The sequence below is a fragment of the Myotis davidii genome, unplaced genomic scaffold, assembly GCF_000327345.1.
Source record: "Myotis davidii unplaced genomic scaffold, ASM32734v1 scaffold89, whole genome shotgun sequence".
NCBI classification, from domain to species: domain Eukaryota; kingdom Metazoa; phylum Chordata; class Mammalia; order Chiroptera; family Vespertilionidae; genus Myotis; species Myotis davidii.
In genome coordinates, this window is record NW_006300372.1 from 241,386 (window position 1) to 259,094 (window position 17,709).

General features: G+C 42.4%; 1 protein-coding gene and 1 pseudogene across 1 annotated transcript; one reads left to right on the forward strand and one right to left on the reverse strand.

Moving 5' to 3' along the window:
- The first annotated feature begins 9,361 nt into the window (after positions 1–9,361).
- LOC102755056 lies at positions 9,362–9,857 on the forward strand (annotated as a pseudogene).
- A 5,330-nt stretch (positions 9,858–15,187) lies between these two features.
- Positions 15,188–17,703, reverse strand: LOC102757396 (mitochondrial ornithine transporter 2). Its single transcript, XM_006776949.2, has one exon. It carries the CDS (start codon positions 17,694–17,696, stop codon positions 16,791–16,793), a length of 906 nt encoding a protein of 301 aa, XP_006777012.1. The 5' UTR covers positions 17,697–17,703; the 3' UTR covers positions 15,188–16,790.
- Positions 17,704–17,709: the final 6 nt, after the last annotated feature.

A 17,709-nucleotide genomic window follows, 5' to 3' on the forward strand; every position in this document is an offset into this window, starting at 1 on the left:
GGAGAATGGGAAAGCCTACATTTCTCCTTCTTCTTTAATAACCACATGTGTACAAACACTTGAAAGAGGTTCTATAATTGTAAAACAATGTGACAAATATTTCTTTTATTTTTCGGGTTTCACTGTATATGTGATAATGCACATTGGAGAGAAACACTGTGAATATATGAAATGTCTTCAGTTATTCACCATCCCTTAGGAAACATATGATAACTCACACTAGAAAGAAATTTCATTAATATTTTGAGTGTAGAAAAATCTTAACTCATATCTAGTTTTTTTTCAAAGCCATGTGAAAATTCACATTGGAGAGAAACCATGTAAGTTTAAGAAATGTAGGAAAGCCCTAGCCGGTTTGGCTCAATGGATAGAGTGTTGGTCTGCAGGCTAAATGGCTCCAAGTTCAATTCTGCAAAGGAACATGCCCGTGTTGTGGGCTCGATCCCCATTAGGGGACATGCAGGAGGCAGCTGATTAATGATTCACTCTCATCATTGATGTTTCTCTCTCTCTCACTCCCTCTCCTTTCCTCTCTGAAATCAATAAAAATATACTCCAGAGTATTAAAAAAAGAAAAATGAAAGCATAATTCCTAACACTTGAGTGCACATGTGAGAACACATACTGAAAAGAAACCACATAAATTTCAAGAATGTGGGAAAACCTTAGTCAGGAAATGAGAACTCATACTGAGAGACAGAAATGTAAAAAATGTGGAAATTTTTTTTTCTTCTTCTTATACTTCAAAGAAATCTGAAAACTCATATTGGAGAGAAACAATGAATGTAATCAACGTGGGGATGCCTTCAGGTGCATCTCTTCCTTTATTATACATGAAGAAATTTATGCTGGAGGAGAAATCTTTAAAATACTGTAAATATGGAATTGCTTTATCAGTGTCTCACCTTTGAAGTGATCCCTAGCTCATAATTTATAATTTCCATCTTCTAATATAAACCTCTGCAGTGATAACTACTGCTCCTAGTACCCTTTCACCTATAGCACACAATTTTTGATATGTGATATTTTCATTGTGGTTCACTTATATATATTGTCTCATTTCCATTGTGAAGTTTCCTTGCACTGAAGTAAAGTGTATTTTTAATATGCAAGTAAGTGTATTTAACTTAGTTTTGTTATTGTTTCTAATTAATTTCCAGTACATACAATGTGTGTAGTCATTGACTTTGATACTTGTTGGAATTTTCTTTCTGGCATGCTGTGGCAGAACCTGGGATTTGCCTACTTGATAGCTATTCTGCCTTTCTTCCTTACTAAAAAGAGCTTAGAAATTTTTAGGTTATTGATCTTTACTGTTGGGACATGTATCTTCTGTATTTTTGTAGCTGGTATAGTCTACAACTAATTGTCTTGGTGAATAAGAAGTTTATATATGCCCAGCCAGTGTGGCTCAGTGGTTGAGTGTTGACACATGTACCAAGAGTTTGCTGTTTGATTCCTGGTCAAGGCACATGCCCAGGTTGTGGGCTCAATCCCCAGTGGGGGGCATGCTGGAGGCAGCCAATTAATGTTGATGTTTCTCTCATTGATGTTTCTATCTCTCTCCCTCAATTCCTCTCTCTAAAATCTAAAATCAATAACAAATATATTTTAAAAAAGAAATTGACATAAATAAAAATGTGCAAAGTTATCAAAAAAAGGATGTTTTCATCAGAAGGTAATGTATCCTTTTGTACTTTGCTCCTTCTTCAATTTGAACACAGTTCTGCAAGCTGAAAAAAGAGATCTTGCCGCCATGAGGATGAAAGCTAAAGATACTGATGAATGTGCTGCACTGTGTCACATAAAGCTTAGAACTAATTTTCCAGAATTATCTTTACTTTATGGTTATAAAATAGAATTGGACAAAAGAGGAACCTGCATGAGATTTGGAATGTAGAAATTAAGAATCCGTAATCTCAAAATATATGGAGGTAGCAGACTGACAAAAAGATCCAGAGCTGTTTATAAATTCCAAACATCAGCCCTGAGACAATCACCAAGCATTTCACTTCCCCTCAGGAATGGCAGCTTCCACAAACATCTTCATGAGCGCACTCTTCATGGGCCCACCTTGGTGGCTAGACATGCACAGCTGTTGGAATTTCAAACTCAAACCTGCCCATTCATACTGCTGTCTTAGGATAAAATGACTAGAGACTTTCTCCAATCCTCTGATGTCCTCTCCCCCACATATGTGAAAGGTCTAATTTCTAGAGTTAACACACAATTCCAATAATACTTCTAGCAACTGTTTTTCTAAATTATATAATGTTATATCCTAAACAACTTAACAAATGAGAAACTTTGCCCCCATTGCATTGTTGAGTGCTACTGCTGAATCCTTCCTACATTGCCTCCATTTCATAGGTACTAATCCCAAAGAACTCACTAGCAAACACCTTACACTCTATCTCAGAGTCTGCTTCCTAGAGATCTCAACTTGGTAACGTAGCTTCTCGTTTGCCATGGGACTACGGTAGAGACTGAACCCCTGACTGTGGGACACTAAACAAACGTGTGATATGAGATGCCTTTAATTTACTAGATGTTACCTAACCCATCAAACCCTAAAATAGGTTTAATGAATAGCAACACTCCACCTTCAAGTAGAAGTAGTAATATGTGATCATACATGTCCAAGTCTGAAGAGCATACGTGTACTTCCTGAGTGGATGGTTTCCACTGACAATGTACTCACTGCTCCTAAATTACCTCCTCTCTTTCAGTCTGTGGTCTCATTGGGAGTTCCCTATGATTAGATTACTGATAACATGTGGTTCTGATAAAGAGGGGAAATTTGGGCCTAATTTAGAAATATTTCCACACAGAAGTCTTGCACAAGCCATAAGGAGACTGCTAGAACATCACATCCTACAGGCCTGACTTGGAGGGGAACTCTTCCCGATAAGAAAGAACTTCAAGTGGTACATCTGACCGTTCACTTTTCCCGGAAAGAAAGATGGCCAAAGGTATGGATTTGCATTTGTATTCATTTTATAGGGATGCCATGACTAAGTACCACAACGGGGTGGCTCAAATAACAGAACCTTATCTTGTCACAGTTCTGAAGGATAGACATCTGATATCAAGGAGCGAACAGGGTTGGTTCCTGGTGAAGATTGGGAGAATCTGCTCCAGGCCTCTTTCCTTGGCTTGTAGGTGGCTAAGTTCTCCCTGTGTCTCCTCACATAGTCTTCCCTTATGTATGTCTGTCTTGGTGTCTAAATTTCCCCTTTCCATAAGGATATAAGCCACATTGGATTAGGGTCCATCCAAATGATCTCATCTTAACTTTGTTACCTCTGGTAAGACCCTCTCTTCAAATAAGGTTACATTCTGAGGAACTGGGGTTAGGATGCCAATGTAGCTTTTTCAGGGAGGACACAATTCATCCTATAACGACATTTATTCATGAGCAGTAGCTAATGGTTTGGCCCATATGTCATGGAATAAAAAAAATAATAAGATTGGAGGGTTGATAAGAAAGTTTGAGTATCATCTCTTGGTCTGAGCCTCTTTTGAGATGTTAATATAATATTGGATTTCCCTTATTACATAACCCATTCATTCCTTTACCCGTAGCTATTATTTTTTATTCTCTCCATTTAATCCCAAACGTTTCCAACTTTGGAAATGACATTAGGTTCAACCCTAAACTGGTCTAGACTGAAGGCAGCAACACGAGTCTAGCAAGTGCCTGTCTCCCAGTCCACTACTGTTACACAAGTACAGAACTAATGGACTACCTTTGACACCATGCAATATGCTGTATTTTTAATCCCAATTTTGTCAGATGGGGTGGAGGCACATCCTACTCAGTAAGGCCCTTAAGAATTCTAACAAAAAAGTTAAAAACATCAGTGCAGTTTCTGCTTAGGAATCATCCATGCTTTCAGCCCTTATAGTTGCAGCCCTGGTCCTATGTCCACTGAATCAGAGGGAGAGAAAAGGTTGAGGGGCAGTGGATAAAACGTACACTAGCATCTTTCCCAAACCCCTTCCCCCAATCCACCAGAAACACAGACAAATCTATCCAGTGGGAAAACTCTTTTAGCCCCACTCATGTTCATGTTGAATGTGCACACACACTCCGGAAGATATGTAAGCCAACCCTTTGTGTTTTCATTTTCTCCTGTTTTTTACAACCAATGTTGTTGTTTTTTTATTTATTTTATTTTTATTTTTAATATATTTTAATACAGAGAGGAAGGGAAAGGGATAGAGAGTTTGAAACATTGATGAGAGAGAAACATTGATCTGCTGCCTCCACACCCCATACTGGGGATGTGCCTGCAACCAAGGTACATGCCCTTGACCGGAATTGAACCTGGGACCCTTTAGTCCACAGGCCGATGCTCTATCCACTGAGCCAAACCGGTTAGGGCGACAACCAATGTTTTAACTGCCCAGTCCAATTATCTATCAAACTATTAGCTGAGGAGGATATCTGCCTGCCCATTATGGACATTATATGAGGGCCATAAAGGAAGTTTCTAGGACTGTCAGTCAGCCATCCAAACCAATGTTTTATCGTCTGTTCTGGTTTTCTTTATACTGTGAGCATCTGCATCTACCACCAGGTAACCTAAGGTCAGTCCAGAATTAGTGTCTATTCTGTTGGAACCCATTTGTAGTCCTTCGGTATACCAACATCAGCCTGACTTGCCAGCTGAGTTCAGGGCCTTCAGACCAGGAAATATTCCAAATAGTCATCTGCAGTCTCTGTCTCTTTTGTTGGCAGACAGAACAGTTCTCACTGGCATTTTGTGCCTCAGAGGGTCCACAAGGAATATGTCTAGATTCAGCCCATCTCTGCATTGATGCAGACCCCCATTGTCCACTTATTTCATGGGCCCAGGTGGCCACCTCAAGTGAGCACATGGAAATACATCTGCTTATTGACTCCAATTACCTTCCAAACCTGCAAGGGAGTTATTCTAATGGGCACCGACACGTCCTACTTTAATGCACACTTACATTTCCAAAGGGCTGTGCCTCATTTGGACATCCCTCTAATAGGCCAGATTTCCATTGCCCTCCAGTATGATCATATGGCCAGCAAAAAGCCAAACATAAAGGCTTTTACCACTGTTCAATTATTCCCAAACTGCTAGGAAAACAGCGTGCAATTCAACCCACCAAGCTGATTTGTTTTTACCTCCTTCCATCTGAATGGCAGCCTTTCAAACAGGATCCTTGGAACTGTCACCCACAAACCAAGTAGCTCTTTGTCAGTCAGTGGGGGCTCTATACAGGGCACTGCCAATGTGACAATAGATGCCAGAAACTCCCCATGCAGTACCAAAGTAAGTCTTAGGGGGAAAAAGACCTCCCCAGGCAGCATGACCCTGTATAAACCACTTCCACTTTATTATGGCACTCTTTTGGGCACTGACATCCCCATTAGAGCATTCTCCAACATCCCCTAGACATTATGGGTATTTCAGGTTTTAATCTTATCTTCTCATAACAAGGCAACAACACATTCACTATCTTGCTCCAGAGCTATGTTAAATTTTGGCTTTCTTTTGTAACATATTCTATAAAGACCTTAACACTGAACATTCTGCAGAACATAATGCTAGACCACAATATTGGTAACATCATGCAAATTGGACCTAGTGAGCAGTATATGACTAGGACCTTGGATGGCCTACATGCATGTCAAAGTGTAAGAGATTAGACCTAAGAAGGTTCATGGGTCTGCCACATCAGTGATGATTCTAGGGGTCTGAGGTTAAATACAAATTATCTTTTGCATTTCTTGCCACTAAGAAACAGGCACTGTCTTTAGGGACCCCTTTGGATTTTAAAAGCAGGTACCATATTTGGAATACAAAATGCTGCCAGGTTTGAGCAGGGCCTGGAGTAAGAGTAAGATAGGCAGAAGGTTCAGGCTTCAAAACTAGCCAATCTGACATGATCCAGCCAATTTGATGTTGCCTGCAATGCCCATAGCAGGTAAGGATGCTGTATGGAGTTTCTGGCACGCCACAATAGGAGAATTACAGTGCAAATCTTGCAGTGCAGACCCACGCCTTCCAACACAGATAACTTCTCTGTGTTTATGAAAAGATTCTATCATATATCATACTCTTGAGCCCTAATAGAGACTGGGTGGCCTACTATGGGACACCAGATTATCATGCCATCATAATTTCGGTTATGTAAGGCTGGAGAAATCCTTATGTAACAGATATAATGAATTCAGAATTGTCTCCAAGCAGGTTCAGAAGGAATTTAATGAACAAGTGACCTGAACTCTCATTTCACCTACTTCTATTGCACCAAAGTCTCTCCCAATTCATACCTACCACTTCCTAGGAAGATTGTCTATGACCAATTGCAAAGGAGAAAAGATTTGATCCAAGTTCACTAATGGTTGGTGCAAGCCAACAATGTTTAACTGCTGAATTGCAGGCCTACTCAAGGATGGTCCTAAAAGACAGTGATGCAGAGAAATCTTTTAAGTAAGCAGGGCTGTAAGTAGCACACTTGTCATCCATTTCTTATGGAAAGAGAAGTGGCCTGAAGTATGAATATATGCAGATAGATAAATAGTAACAAATGAATTGGCTGGTTGGTTTAGCACCTGGAAGGAACACAATTACATTAGAGACAAGAAAACTGACTTAATAAACATATGTAGAACATCAAACTCAGCAAGTATAGAACAAATATTATTTTCTTTATAATTTATAAAAATTGACCATATTGTCTATAAAAAAGTTTCAACAAATAGCTAAAGATGAAAATGATATGAGCATATTATCTATATACTAGAGGCCTGGTGCACAAAATTTGTGCACGGGGGGCAGGAAGATCCCTCAGTCTGGCCTGCACCGTCTTCAATCCAGGACCCCTTGGGGGATGTCTGACTGCCAGCAGTTGGACATCCCTCTCACAATCCAGGATTACTGGCTCCTAACCACTCACTTGCCTGCCTGCGTGATTGCCCCAAACCCCTTTGCCTGCCTGCCTGATTGCTCCTAACCACCTCTGCCTGCTTTCCTGATCACCCCTAACTGCTCCCCTACTGGCCTGATTGCCCCTAACATCTCTGCCTCGCCCCGCACCCTGGGTGCCTATGGGCTTCCTTCCCTCTGGCTGGCTGCTGCTGCAGGGGACTGTGGGCAGGTGGCTTGTCCCTCTCTGGGCCGCAGCCTGGCTGGTCTCCATTCCTCTCTTGTGAGCTCATTTGTGCCTGGCTGGTCCCCGTTCCTCTCTCCCCAGTGTTGAGTGTCTGAGCATTTCCGGCACAAGGGCGTGAAGGTGTGAGGGCGTGACAACCATTTGCATATTAGCTCTTTATTATCTATACTAATAAAAGAATAATATGCTAATAAGACCAGATGTCTTCCAGACATCCATCTGGACAAAGACGGTAATATGCTAATTAGACCAGGAGACCTTCCCAACATCCTTCCAGACAAAGCCATAGTGGCAGGGCCGAGGCAGAGGTGGTTAGGGGTGACCAGGCCAGGAGGGGAGGGCAGTTTTGGGGATGAGAAGGCCAGTGGGGGGGCAGTTGGGGGTGAACAGGCTGGACGGGGGGTGCTGTTGGGGGCAATCAGGCCAAGGGGGGGCCAGTTATGGTTGATCAGGCCAACAGGCAGAGTGGTTAGGGGTGATCAGGCAGGCAGGCAGGTGAGCGGTTAGGAGCCAGCAATCCTGGATTGTGAGAGGGATGTCCAACTGCTGGAAGTCAGACGTCCCCCAAGGGGTCCCAGATTGGAGAGGGTGCAGGCCAGGCTGAGGGACACCCCCCATGCATGAATTTTGTGCACTGGGCCACTAGTATAGGATATAAAACCCTAATATGCAAATAGACCGAACGCCCGAACAACCGAACAACCTGTCACTATGTCATGCGCTGACCACCAGGGGGCATGCACAGAACATGGTGGGCATTGGCAGAACAAGGCGGCAGAGTGCGGAACATGGCAGGCATCGACCACAGCGGGATGGTAGAGCAGGTGAGTGGGGGCGCCAGACCAAGGCAGAGTGCTGGTTACTGTCATTGGGGTGAGCATCTGGTGGTTACTGGAAATTCTTTGCTCCTTCATGCTGCTGTCCTGCTGGGCACTTGCACCTGCTGCTGGTGCTGGCCCGCTAACACCCGCTGCTGTTGCCCACTGCCAGCCCCAATCACTTGGCGTTGTCAGTGGGTGTGAGCAGCGGCTTCTGGCCCCAATTGCCCCTGAGGGCTTCTCCACCTCCCCCTGCTCCTGAGGGGCAATGGGGGCAGCAGCCACCATTCACACCCACTGCTGGCACTGGCCCCAATTGCTCCACGTGGTTAGCAGGTTAGAGCGGGGCCAGTGCAGTCAGCACATGGGAGTGGCGGCGGCGGGAGCGGGGTTGCGGCAGACAGGAGACCTGGGGCCGCAGTGGGAGGGGCCAGGCAGGGGTGCAGAAGATGGGCCGAGACCTGCCCCTGTGCCCACCGCAGCCTCATGGCCCATAGTTCCTTTCAAGGTGCACTAATTCATGCACTGGGCCCCTAGTTTTATCATAATGAAACTAAGCTAGAAATCAATAACAAAAAGATGATGAGAATATCCCATATGTTTGAAATTTAAAAATTTAGTTTAATAACCTGTGAGTTAAAGAAAGCATCACACTAAAATTAGACTGGACTATTTTGATATATCTTAACAAAACAAGTAGGATTCAATTAAGCAGTATTTAGGGAAAATTTAATAGCCTTGAATATATTAGAAAAAGAGAAAGACTAAGGATTAATGCATTAACTATTTTTCTCAAGAATGAGAAAAACAGAGACAATGGACCCAAAAGAAGACAAGGAAGAAAATAATTAAGAGAAGAAGTTAATGAAATAGTAAACACATATCTAAGAAAGATAACCCAAATACCCAAAAGTTGATTCCTTGAAATATTAATAAAATTTGACAAATCTCTGGCAATGTACAAGAAAACTATAAGGAAGGTACAAACAACCAATAGCAGAAATTGAAAGGGGAATTGCAATTCAAATATTGTAGACACAGTAAAAAGGTAAACTAAAATATTATACCCAAGTCTATGACAAGAAGCTAAAAATTTTAGTTGAAAAACAAATTGCTAGAAATATAATCAAACTGATTCATCAAGATTAGATAAACTGAAACATGGTAACTGTTAAATAAGTTAAATTTTAGGATCATCTGGCCAAGAGTACTACCAAAAATTCAAAAAAAGAAATAATCCAATCTCACACAAACACTTCCATAGGATAGAGAAAAAAGGAGAACACGCACTCCCTAAAAATGTTTATTTGTTTAGCATAATCCTAATATCAAGAAAGGAAAATTAAATGCCATTATCAAATGGAGTGCCCAATGGCCTGCAGTGCAACATGCCCAAGTTTTAGTGTGATTACTGCAATACATACCTCACCCTTGACTCTCCATCTGTGAGAAACACTGCAGTGGTAGGAAACACAATCAGAATGTGCAAGATTACATCAGAAACGATGGAAGAGCAGGCTCAGAGCCTGACTGACAAAACAACTGCAGCCTTTCAGCAAGATACCTCCTACTCCAGCAGGGGCAATGATTCTCACTTTCTCCTAGTCTTCTGGATCCTCCTTGCCCTGGCATGATGCCAGCACTCCATATGGGGGCCCTCCCATGATGCCAATGATGGGTCCTCCTCCTCCTGGGATGATGCCAGTAGGACTTGGTTCTCAGCATGGGCCTGCTGCTCACCTTTCCTACAACTCTGGACAAATGCTTAGTGCTCCTGGAATGAGGCTGCCAATGCCAGGGCACATGGGAATGGTGCCTCGGCCCCCAGTGATGAGACCTCCCGCCTGTCCCATAATAGTGCCCATTCGGCCAGGAATGACTTGACCAGGAAGGTGAGAAGAGAGGAGAGCCTCTTTCTATCAGTTATATATTACTTGTTCTACTTCACCAGGAGATTGTGGTGTTGTGACTCTGCGTGTTTTCAACAGTAAGGTCAGGAAGATTCACTCCCTCTTCCTATCAAAGAGAGAATAGTTTTGGAGGGGAATAATGGGGCAAAAAATAAATTAATTTTAATTTGTATTGTGAAATGTGAAAATAAAATTGTTAACTCTTTTAGTTAAAAAAAAAGAGCCATTATCACTCACTGACAAAAATTAAAGGAGAAAAATCACACAATTATCTTTATAGACATATAAAAAGCTTTTGTTAAAATTCTCTTTATGCTGGGAGAAATAATCTTTTTAAGCTAGGACTAGAAGGACATTCCCTTAATCTTTAAATGGTATGAAACATTGAATACAAAACAAGTGAATTGTGAAATGTTAAAAGCATTCCTGAGATCATAAACAAATGTCCACTATTCATATTGTACTGGAGGTTTTGGCCAGCATGATAAGGCAAAGAAATACAAATTATGTAGATTGTAGAGGAAGAAATAAAGTTATTATTTGCAGATGATATTAAGGAGTGCACAGAAAACCCAAAGTTACCTACAGATAAAATATTATAATTTTTAAAAAGTAAGTTTGCAGCCCGGCCAGAGTGGCTCAGTTAGTTGGTTGAGTGTCATCCTGTGCACTGAAGGGTTGCCGGTTTGATTCCTGGTTGGGGCACATGCCTGGGTTGTGCGTTGGATCTCCAGTCGGGGCACTGTGCGGAGGGCAGTCAATCTGTTTCTCTCTCACACACACACACTCTTTATCTCTCTCTCTCTCTTCCTCTCTCTCTCCCCACCCCCCTTTCCTCTCTCTAAGCATGTCCTTGGGTGAGGATTCAAAAAAAGGAAGGTTGCAGAATTTGAAAAAAACATACACAATAATTTTATTTTATAAACCAGCAACAAACAGAAATTGACATTTAAAATAAAGATACAATTTACTACCATAAAAAAATCAAGTACCTAGGAACAAGTGTAATAAAGTGTAAGATCTCTATGGGGAAATTGTATGGCTTTATAAAGAGACATTAAGATGACTTACATTAATGAAGACATATTGATGCTCATGAATGGAAAGATTCATTTTTTAAGTTATCAATTCTCTTCTCCCCCAGTACATTATAACAGGACATTACATTACTTTAAAATTCATATGAAATAATAAAATGTCATTAACATCTAAGAAATATCTTAAGAAAAAAAGAACAGGAAGAAAAGAACTTGCCCTACTAATTATTAAGACTTGTTATAAATCTATATTAAACAAGATGGTCTGGTATTGGTGCACAGATAGAAAATTTGACAAATGTAATAGGTCAAAAAGACTTACATATATACTGTATATGGAACATTTGAATATTAGAGAGATAGCAAGTCAGATTGTCTGTCTGCTCAGGCTACTCTAACACAATACCATAGGCTAGTGCAGTGATGGTGAACCGTTCGAGCTCGGCGTGTCAGCATTTTGAAAAACCCTAACTTAACTCTGGTGCCCTGTCACATATAGAAATTTTTTGATATTTGCAACCATAGTAAAACAAAGACTTATATTTTTGATATTTATTTTATATATTTAAATGCCATTTAACAAAGAAAAATCAACCAAAAAAATGAGTTCGCGTGTCACCTCTGTCACGCGTGTCATAGGTTCGCCATCACTGGGCTAGTGGCTTAAACAACAGATGTTTATTCCTCACAATTCTGGAGGCTGGGAAGTCTAAGATCAAGGTGCCAGCGGATTGGGTTCTTGATGAGGGCCTTTTTCCTGGCTTGCAGACTGCAGGGTTCTCTGTATCTTCACAAGGCTGAGAGGAGCAACTCTGGTGTTTCTTCCTCTTCTTCTAAAGGCACCAACCTCATCATGGAGCTCTATCCTATAATGTCTGCCAGGCCTGGTTACCTCCCAAAAGCTCCACCTCCTATCACCATCATATTGGGGGTTAGGGCTTCAATATATGAATTTGGAGAGGAGGGGGGCACATTCAGTCTATGATACAGATCCATGAGAAAAGATGAGATGTCCAATTAAAAATAGTTATTCATACAGAAAAAAATTAAATTGAGTCTTAAAAATAAACTCCAAATAGATTTAAGACTTAAATGTCCAAAAAAAAAATCACCCACAAACAGAAGCAAAACCTTTAAAGCTCTTAGTGGAAAATATAGGTAAATAAAGTTTAGATCTTCGGCAAAGAAAAAACGTCTTTAAAAAGACACTGACCATACAATAAAGGATTAATAAGTAATAAAACTTTGACTACATTAATCAAGAACTTTGACTCATCAATAGACATCTTACAAATTTGGAAAAGGTGCCCAGCCAGTGTTGCTCAGTGGTTGAGCTTTGTCCCCTGCACCAAAAGGCTGCTGGTTCCATTCTGGATCAGGGCACTTACCCAGGTTTGGGTTTGATCTCCAGCCAGGCTGTGTGCAGGAGGCAACCAATTGATGTTCCTCTCCTACATGAATGTTTCTCTCTCCCTCTCCTTTCTTCTCTCTGAAAGAAAAACATAAGGACAGCCCTTTGTACATAGTCAGCAAGCAGTGTACGTGGAACGAGGCCCTAGTCAATGTTTGCCGAGTCCAGGCAGCTGAGGAGGACCCAGGCTGGAGCAGAAATAGCACTAGGCAGGCCATTACCTGGAGGAACTAATATCCTTTCTGGGGACATTGTTTTCACCCACAGGATGTGCAGGATTGTTAAGAAAGGTCAATTTTCTACAAAACTACTTATCCACCTGTGGAGGGCCGCTGGCTAGCACATTCAGGCGGTTTTTAGATATGTCGGCTGAACTCAAGGCGCAGGCAGAGCCACACCCTGGGGGTGGTCCTAGTCACTCAGTCTGACTTTCCCACCCAGGTGCTAAGGGGGGCGGGTCCTATTATGTTGCCAGGAACTCAAGGCCCACCCAGATGTGACGTAACTTCCGGTTACAGAAAGAGAGAGAGAGAGAGAGAGAGAGAGAGATTTTTTATATATATGGTGCTGGCTGGCTGGCTGTCCCTTCATGTCCCTCCATCAGAGGGCAGACGCCACACCCAGGCCCAGCTTTCCCTATATTTCTGTCTCAATCTTGTTTTATTCATTTTCCCTAAACTTTCATGGTGTTCTACACAAGAATTCATCAACCCCCGCGTTCTCTCTCTCTGCGCTGGCCGCGGGAAGAGAGAACCCCCTCACACCTACCTGTGAAATTTTCCATCTCTAGGTGCAGAGTAAAACCACTAACACCAAATGTTCTGAACAGGTTTTGAAAAAAGCCATTAAGCCTGGTTCAATGAATAGAGAATCAGTGCTGATGACCCCCACCAACCTTGAAGAGATTGGTTGGCAAGAAGATACTAGTCCATTGACAAGGAGCCAGTATTTAAATACTGGCATTAGAATGGAGCCAAGAACACTTTGGATGGTGGAGCTCACAAGGCAGATCCTAGATAGTTCAAATGTTGAAATAATTTACTTTGTAAAAAGTCTCTCAAAGAAGACTTCTGGCCCATTCCACACGGAACTGGATGGGATCAGAGAGACCAGAGACTTACAGGCTTTGAAAATAGGGATTTCAAAGCTCAGATGGTGCTCAAGTTGGAAATACAACCACGGACAGAAGGCTACTCCTGGCCTTGAGTAAAAATTTCTCCTGTGACTATTTTCTGTACCCAACAACTTCCTAGAAATAATTAACACTCCTCTTTAGAGCTTTGGGCCAGAAGAAAAAGAACCTCCTTTTCTTCCAAGTTCAGCAACTTGAAGCTATTTTCTTGTGCAATTAAAGAAAATTACAGGTTGGATAGTACATTGCCAGATTTGATCTTTCTGAGATATCACATATACTTAACAACTGCTAAACCTTGGTATCCTATGAAAGCTAGGACAGAGGATGAATTTCTAGTTATAATTTCACTGTAGCATGCAGACCATCTGGCCCTGACTATAACCAAATAATGGAATAAATATCAGAAAATACTTTTTGCCCCAGTTGGTTTGGCTCAGTGGACGAAGCGTTGGCCTGCTGACTGGAGGGTTCCAGTTTCAATTTCAGTCAAGAGCACGGTACCTGGGGTTGCAGGCTCTATCCCCCAGCCCTGGTGCGAGTGTGTGTGTGTGAGGCAACCAACTGATGTGATGTTTCTCTCTGTGTCTCTTCCCCTCCCTTCCACTCTCTCTAAGTCAATGGAAAAATATCCTTGAGTGAGGATTAATAACAGCAAAAAAGATTTTTCAAAGTTGAGGGGTAAATTATGCCATGTGGGAGTGAAGTGAAATTTAAAATAAGGCTAGGCATCAGAAAAATGGATTTGACTAATTTAAATCTTAGAAATAAATACCATCTCACCACACAAAAATAACAAATAAGTGAATATTATATGCCAATCCTATATAATAAAAGGGTAATATGCATATTGACCAAATGGCAGAACAACCAGTCAGCGGAGGGTGGGGCTAGCGAACGGGCGGTGCCAGGCCAGCCAAGGCAGGTGGCAGCAGGCAGAGGGAGGGGATGGCAATTGGGGGGGGGCGGGGCAAACAGCAATATTAAAATATTTCTTCTAGTTAATTCACTTTCAATGTGCACAAATTTGTGCACCGGGCCACTAGTTATCCATAATAATAAAAGCGATGAAACTGCAGTGGTGAGAGCCAAGGGAAAGGCAGCAGAGGCCCCCGCAATGGTGGGCAGGGGCCAAGGTAAAGGCCCCCAGCTGCCGTGGCAGTGGGGGCTGAGCCCCTTGCATGAATGTTGTGCATTGGGCCTCTAGGAACACAATAAAAAAAGGTGATGGATGTGGTATGTTAAAAAAACAAAATTCAACTGAGTAAATTTGAAGATATAATTGGCTTTATTAAGCGATTCATGAATAGGGCAGCATCCTATCTAGCAACTAGAAGGATGCTCAGAGGGGTGCACAAAATGGAAGGTTTTTATAGGCAGGAGGGTGTGGAAGGGGAGTTATTAGCAAAAGGAAGAAAGAAAGAAAGAAGGAAAGAAAGAAAGAAAGAAAGGAAGGAAGGAAGGAAGGAAGGAAGGAAGGAAGGAAGGAAGGAAAGAAGAAAGAAAAGTTTTTGAGAACAGAACACAGATAGTATTAATGTCTGAATATCTAGAGGTCAATATAGTACATTTTAAGTGATGTGAATTAAATAAATATTTTTATTTAGGTAAATAATGTAATGATAGAACACTCAAATTTCTTTAAACACAATATTTCAAATTACTATCTTTCTGGAATACAGATCTTAAATGGTACATATTGTACCCAAATATCAAACCATGAATTTAACAGAGGCTTCACTGATAGAAAAAGCTAAAGGAAACTAGAGATTTTACAAAGATTTATGGTCTACTGACAGCAAGTAATACACATACATGGTGTGGACTATTATTAAGACTGGTAGCCTGCTGGCTTTTAGCTTTACAAGCTGCTTAAGGACACTTCTTACTGAAGATTCTGCTGGTCTTGGACCAGCAAGGAATGATAGGCTTATTTTAATGGTGACAAGAATAACTATCTTACCATACGGCCACATGGTACACATCACCAGATTTCTAGGATCAGATGAACTATGGTTTTTGTGTGTGCATATATACATAAATGTGGTATAGTTTAATAAAATTGCATTTCTTATGTTTCATTGCTTTATAAAGTCACACTCCATACAGTGTTTTCATTAAAATTCACTGAGGGTCAGTACCAAATTTAGAAGGTTCCAACACTATACAAGCATGATGAGGAGTTACAGACCTTGAGGTAAACTTCAGGATGGGCCAGCCTTAATATTCCTCACAGTGGAGTGCAAACACTAGATTCTGTCTAGTTCTGGCTGAGAGGAGAGGACTTCATCCACAAGTATTGTCATTTGAACACAAAACAGGGAACAGAAGCTTTTCTTGGCTTTGGCACTCTCTGTTCCCTGGAAGGGTTTCTGACCGGTGGAGGCAGAGAGTAAATAATCCAAAGTGGATCAACAACCCCTAAATGGGCCCAGATAACACCCCTGGAATCCTAGACCCAGAAACTAGGAGCTAAGAACTGTTGTTAGCTACATTGGTCTTCATCAAAGCATCACAGCACAACTCCTTCCTCAATCTTAAGCCCCACAGAGGAGAAGCCCTTTGGGAGAGAAGAAGGGAAGTTGATATAGTTGAAGGCTATGCTACTTCCCAAAGGCCTGACACTCTGGGCCACAGCTAAGAGTGTGGAATATGATCCCACTTTGAAAACGGTTGACTCTATTTTAAGAGCAGAGCATCTTAGAAAACTCCAGGATACCAACTCTGGGACTTCAACTCAAGAACGTGGAACACACAGCAGTATACCCTCTTCTTAAAAATCTAGATGTGTATTTTGGTTTTCAATTACCACACAAAAACTTTTTTAAAAACTTTAATTGCCTAGTACAGTGTACAGTTTTAAAGAGAACCTACATCTTGAATAAGTCATTTATAACCATCTTCATGAAACATAGTTAACGCGGTTTTTCTGGTGCTATGACATTAAACAGGGAACCAAACTGTGTTTCACTCACAACACATAACCAACTAAATTGTACGTACATTCATAGGTGTATGAAAAGACTGTAATATAACTATCTTTGGCCTTTCAAATTAGGTAGCCAGGGCCACCCACTCACTCTGTATATCCCACAAAACACAAAAGCAGCAACTTTTCTATTTCAATACAATTATGGGCAGAAATTATACGATGCAAAACAGAGGTTCTTCCACAAAGTTTAAGGTATAGGGTAGCAGAAGATAAAAACAAAACTCCCATGAAGTAAAAAAAAACAGTCTTACTTTAGTCCAGCACTCCATGAAAACCTGCGATAAACCACAGTCCTCAAAGGTGTGTACATGTGGATCCAGGGTCACCAAGACACTTCAGTATGCTTCCAGCTGGCTCATCAGCCTCCTCCTGCTGTATTCATAAACCAAAAACAGTGACCCATTGGCAGGTAGCGCTCGGATCATCGTAGCTGTCAGTCCAGAATATAAGGCTGCTATCCCCTCACGTTCCACAATGCTGACAAGAGTCCCCACGAACCCCGCCTGTTTGCCATGCATGGAAAGAACCTGGATTCTGGATTTGATACAATCCACGGGGAATATGACAAGCCAGAGGCAAATTCCCGCAATTCCACCGCTTAACATCAAATGGGCGGGCCCCAGTTCATCTTTGGATCTCCCCGAGGCCAAGAGCGTTCGGCTCAGCTCATAGCCGCCGAAGAAGAAGAAATAGCCCGGCACTTCTTGCAGGAGCGTGCTGGAGAAGCCGTGATAGAAGCCCCAGGGGCCGTCCTTCATCAGGATGCCCTTCACCACGGACCACACTGTGGTGTGGCTCTGGACGATCTTCCCTGACTTCTCCAGTTCGTGCATGGCCTGCAGCCGGCACTTGACCAGCTCCGTGGGGCACAGGGCCAGCGCCGCGAACGCGGACGCCATGGAGCCGGCGGTGGCGGTCTGCAGGTCACTCAGCTTGGCCTGCTTGTCCAGTCCCACCATTTTCTTCACAAACTGCTGGCAGAAGCCGTAGCACATGAAGAGGACGGAGTTCTCGGCGACGTAGGCCATGAGCGCGGGGCCGGTGCCCTTGTAGAAGCCGCGCAGGCCCACCTGCGCGTAGGTCTGGCGGCAGCAGTCGGCGAAGCCCTGGTACAGGCCGGGGAACGTCTGCATCTTCACTTTCACGGTGTCGAAGGGCTGCCCGGTCAGGACACACGCGGTGCCCCCGAGGGCCCCCGACGTGAGGTCGATGGCCGCTTGGATGACGGGGTTGAACCTCATGTTCGCGCGCTGG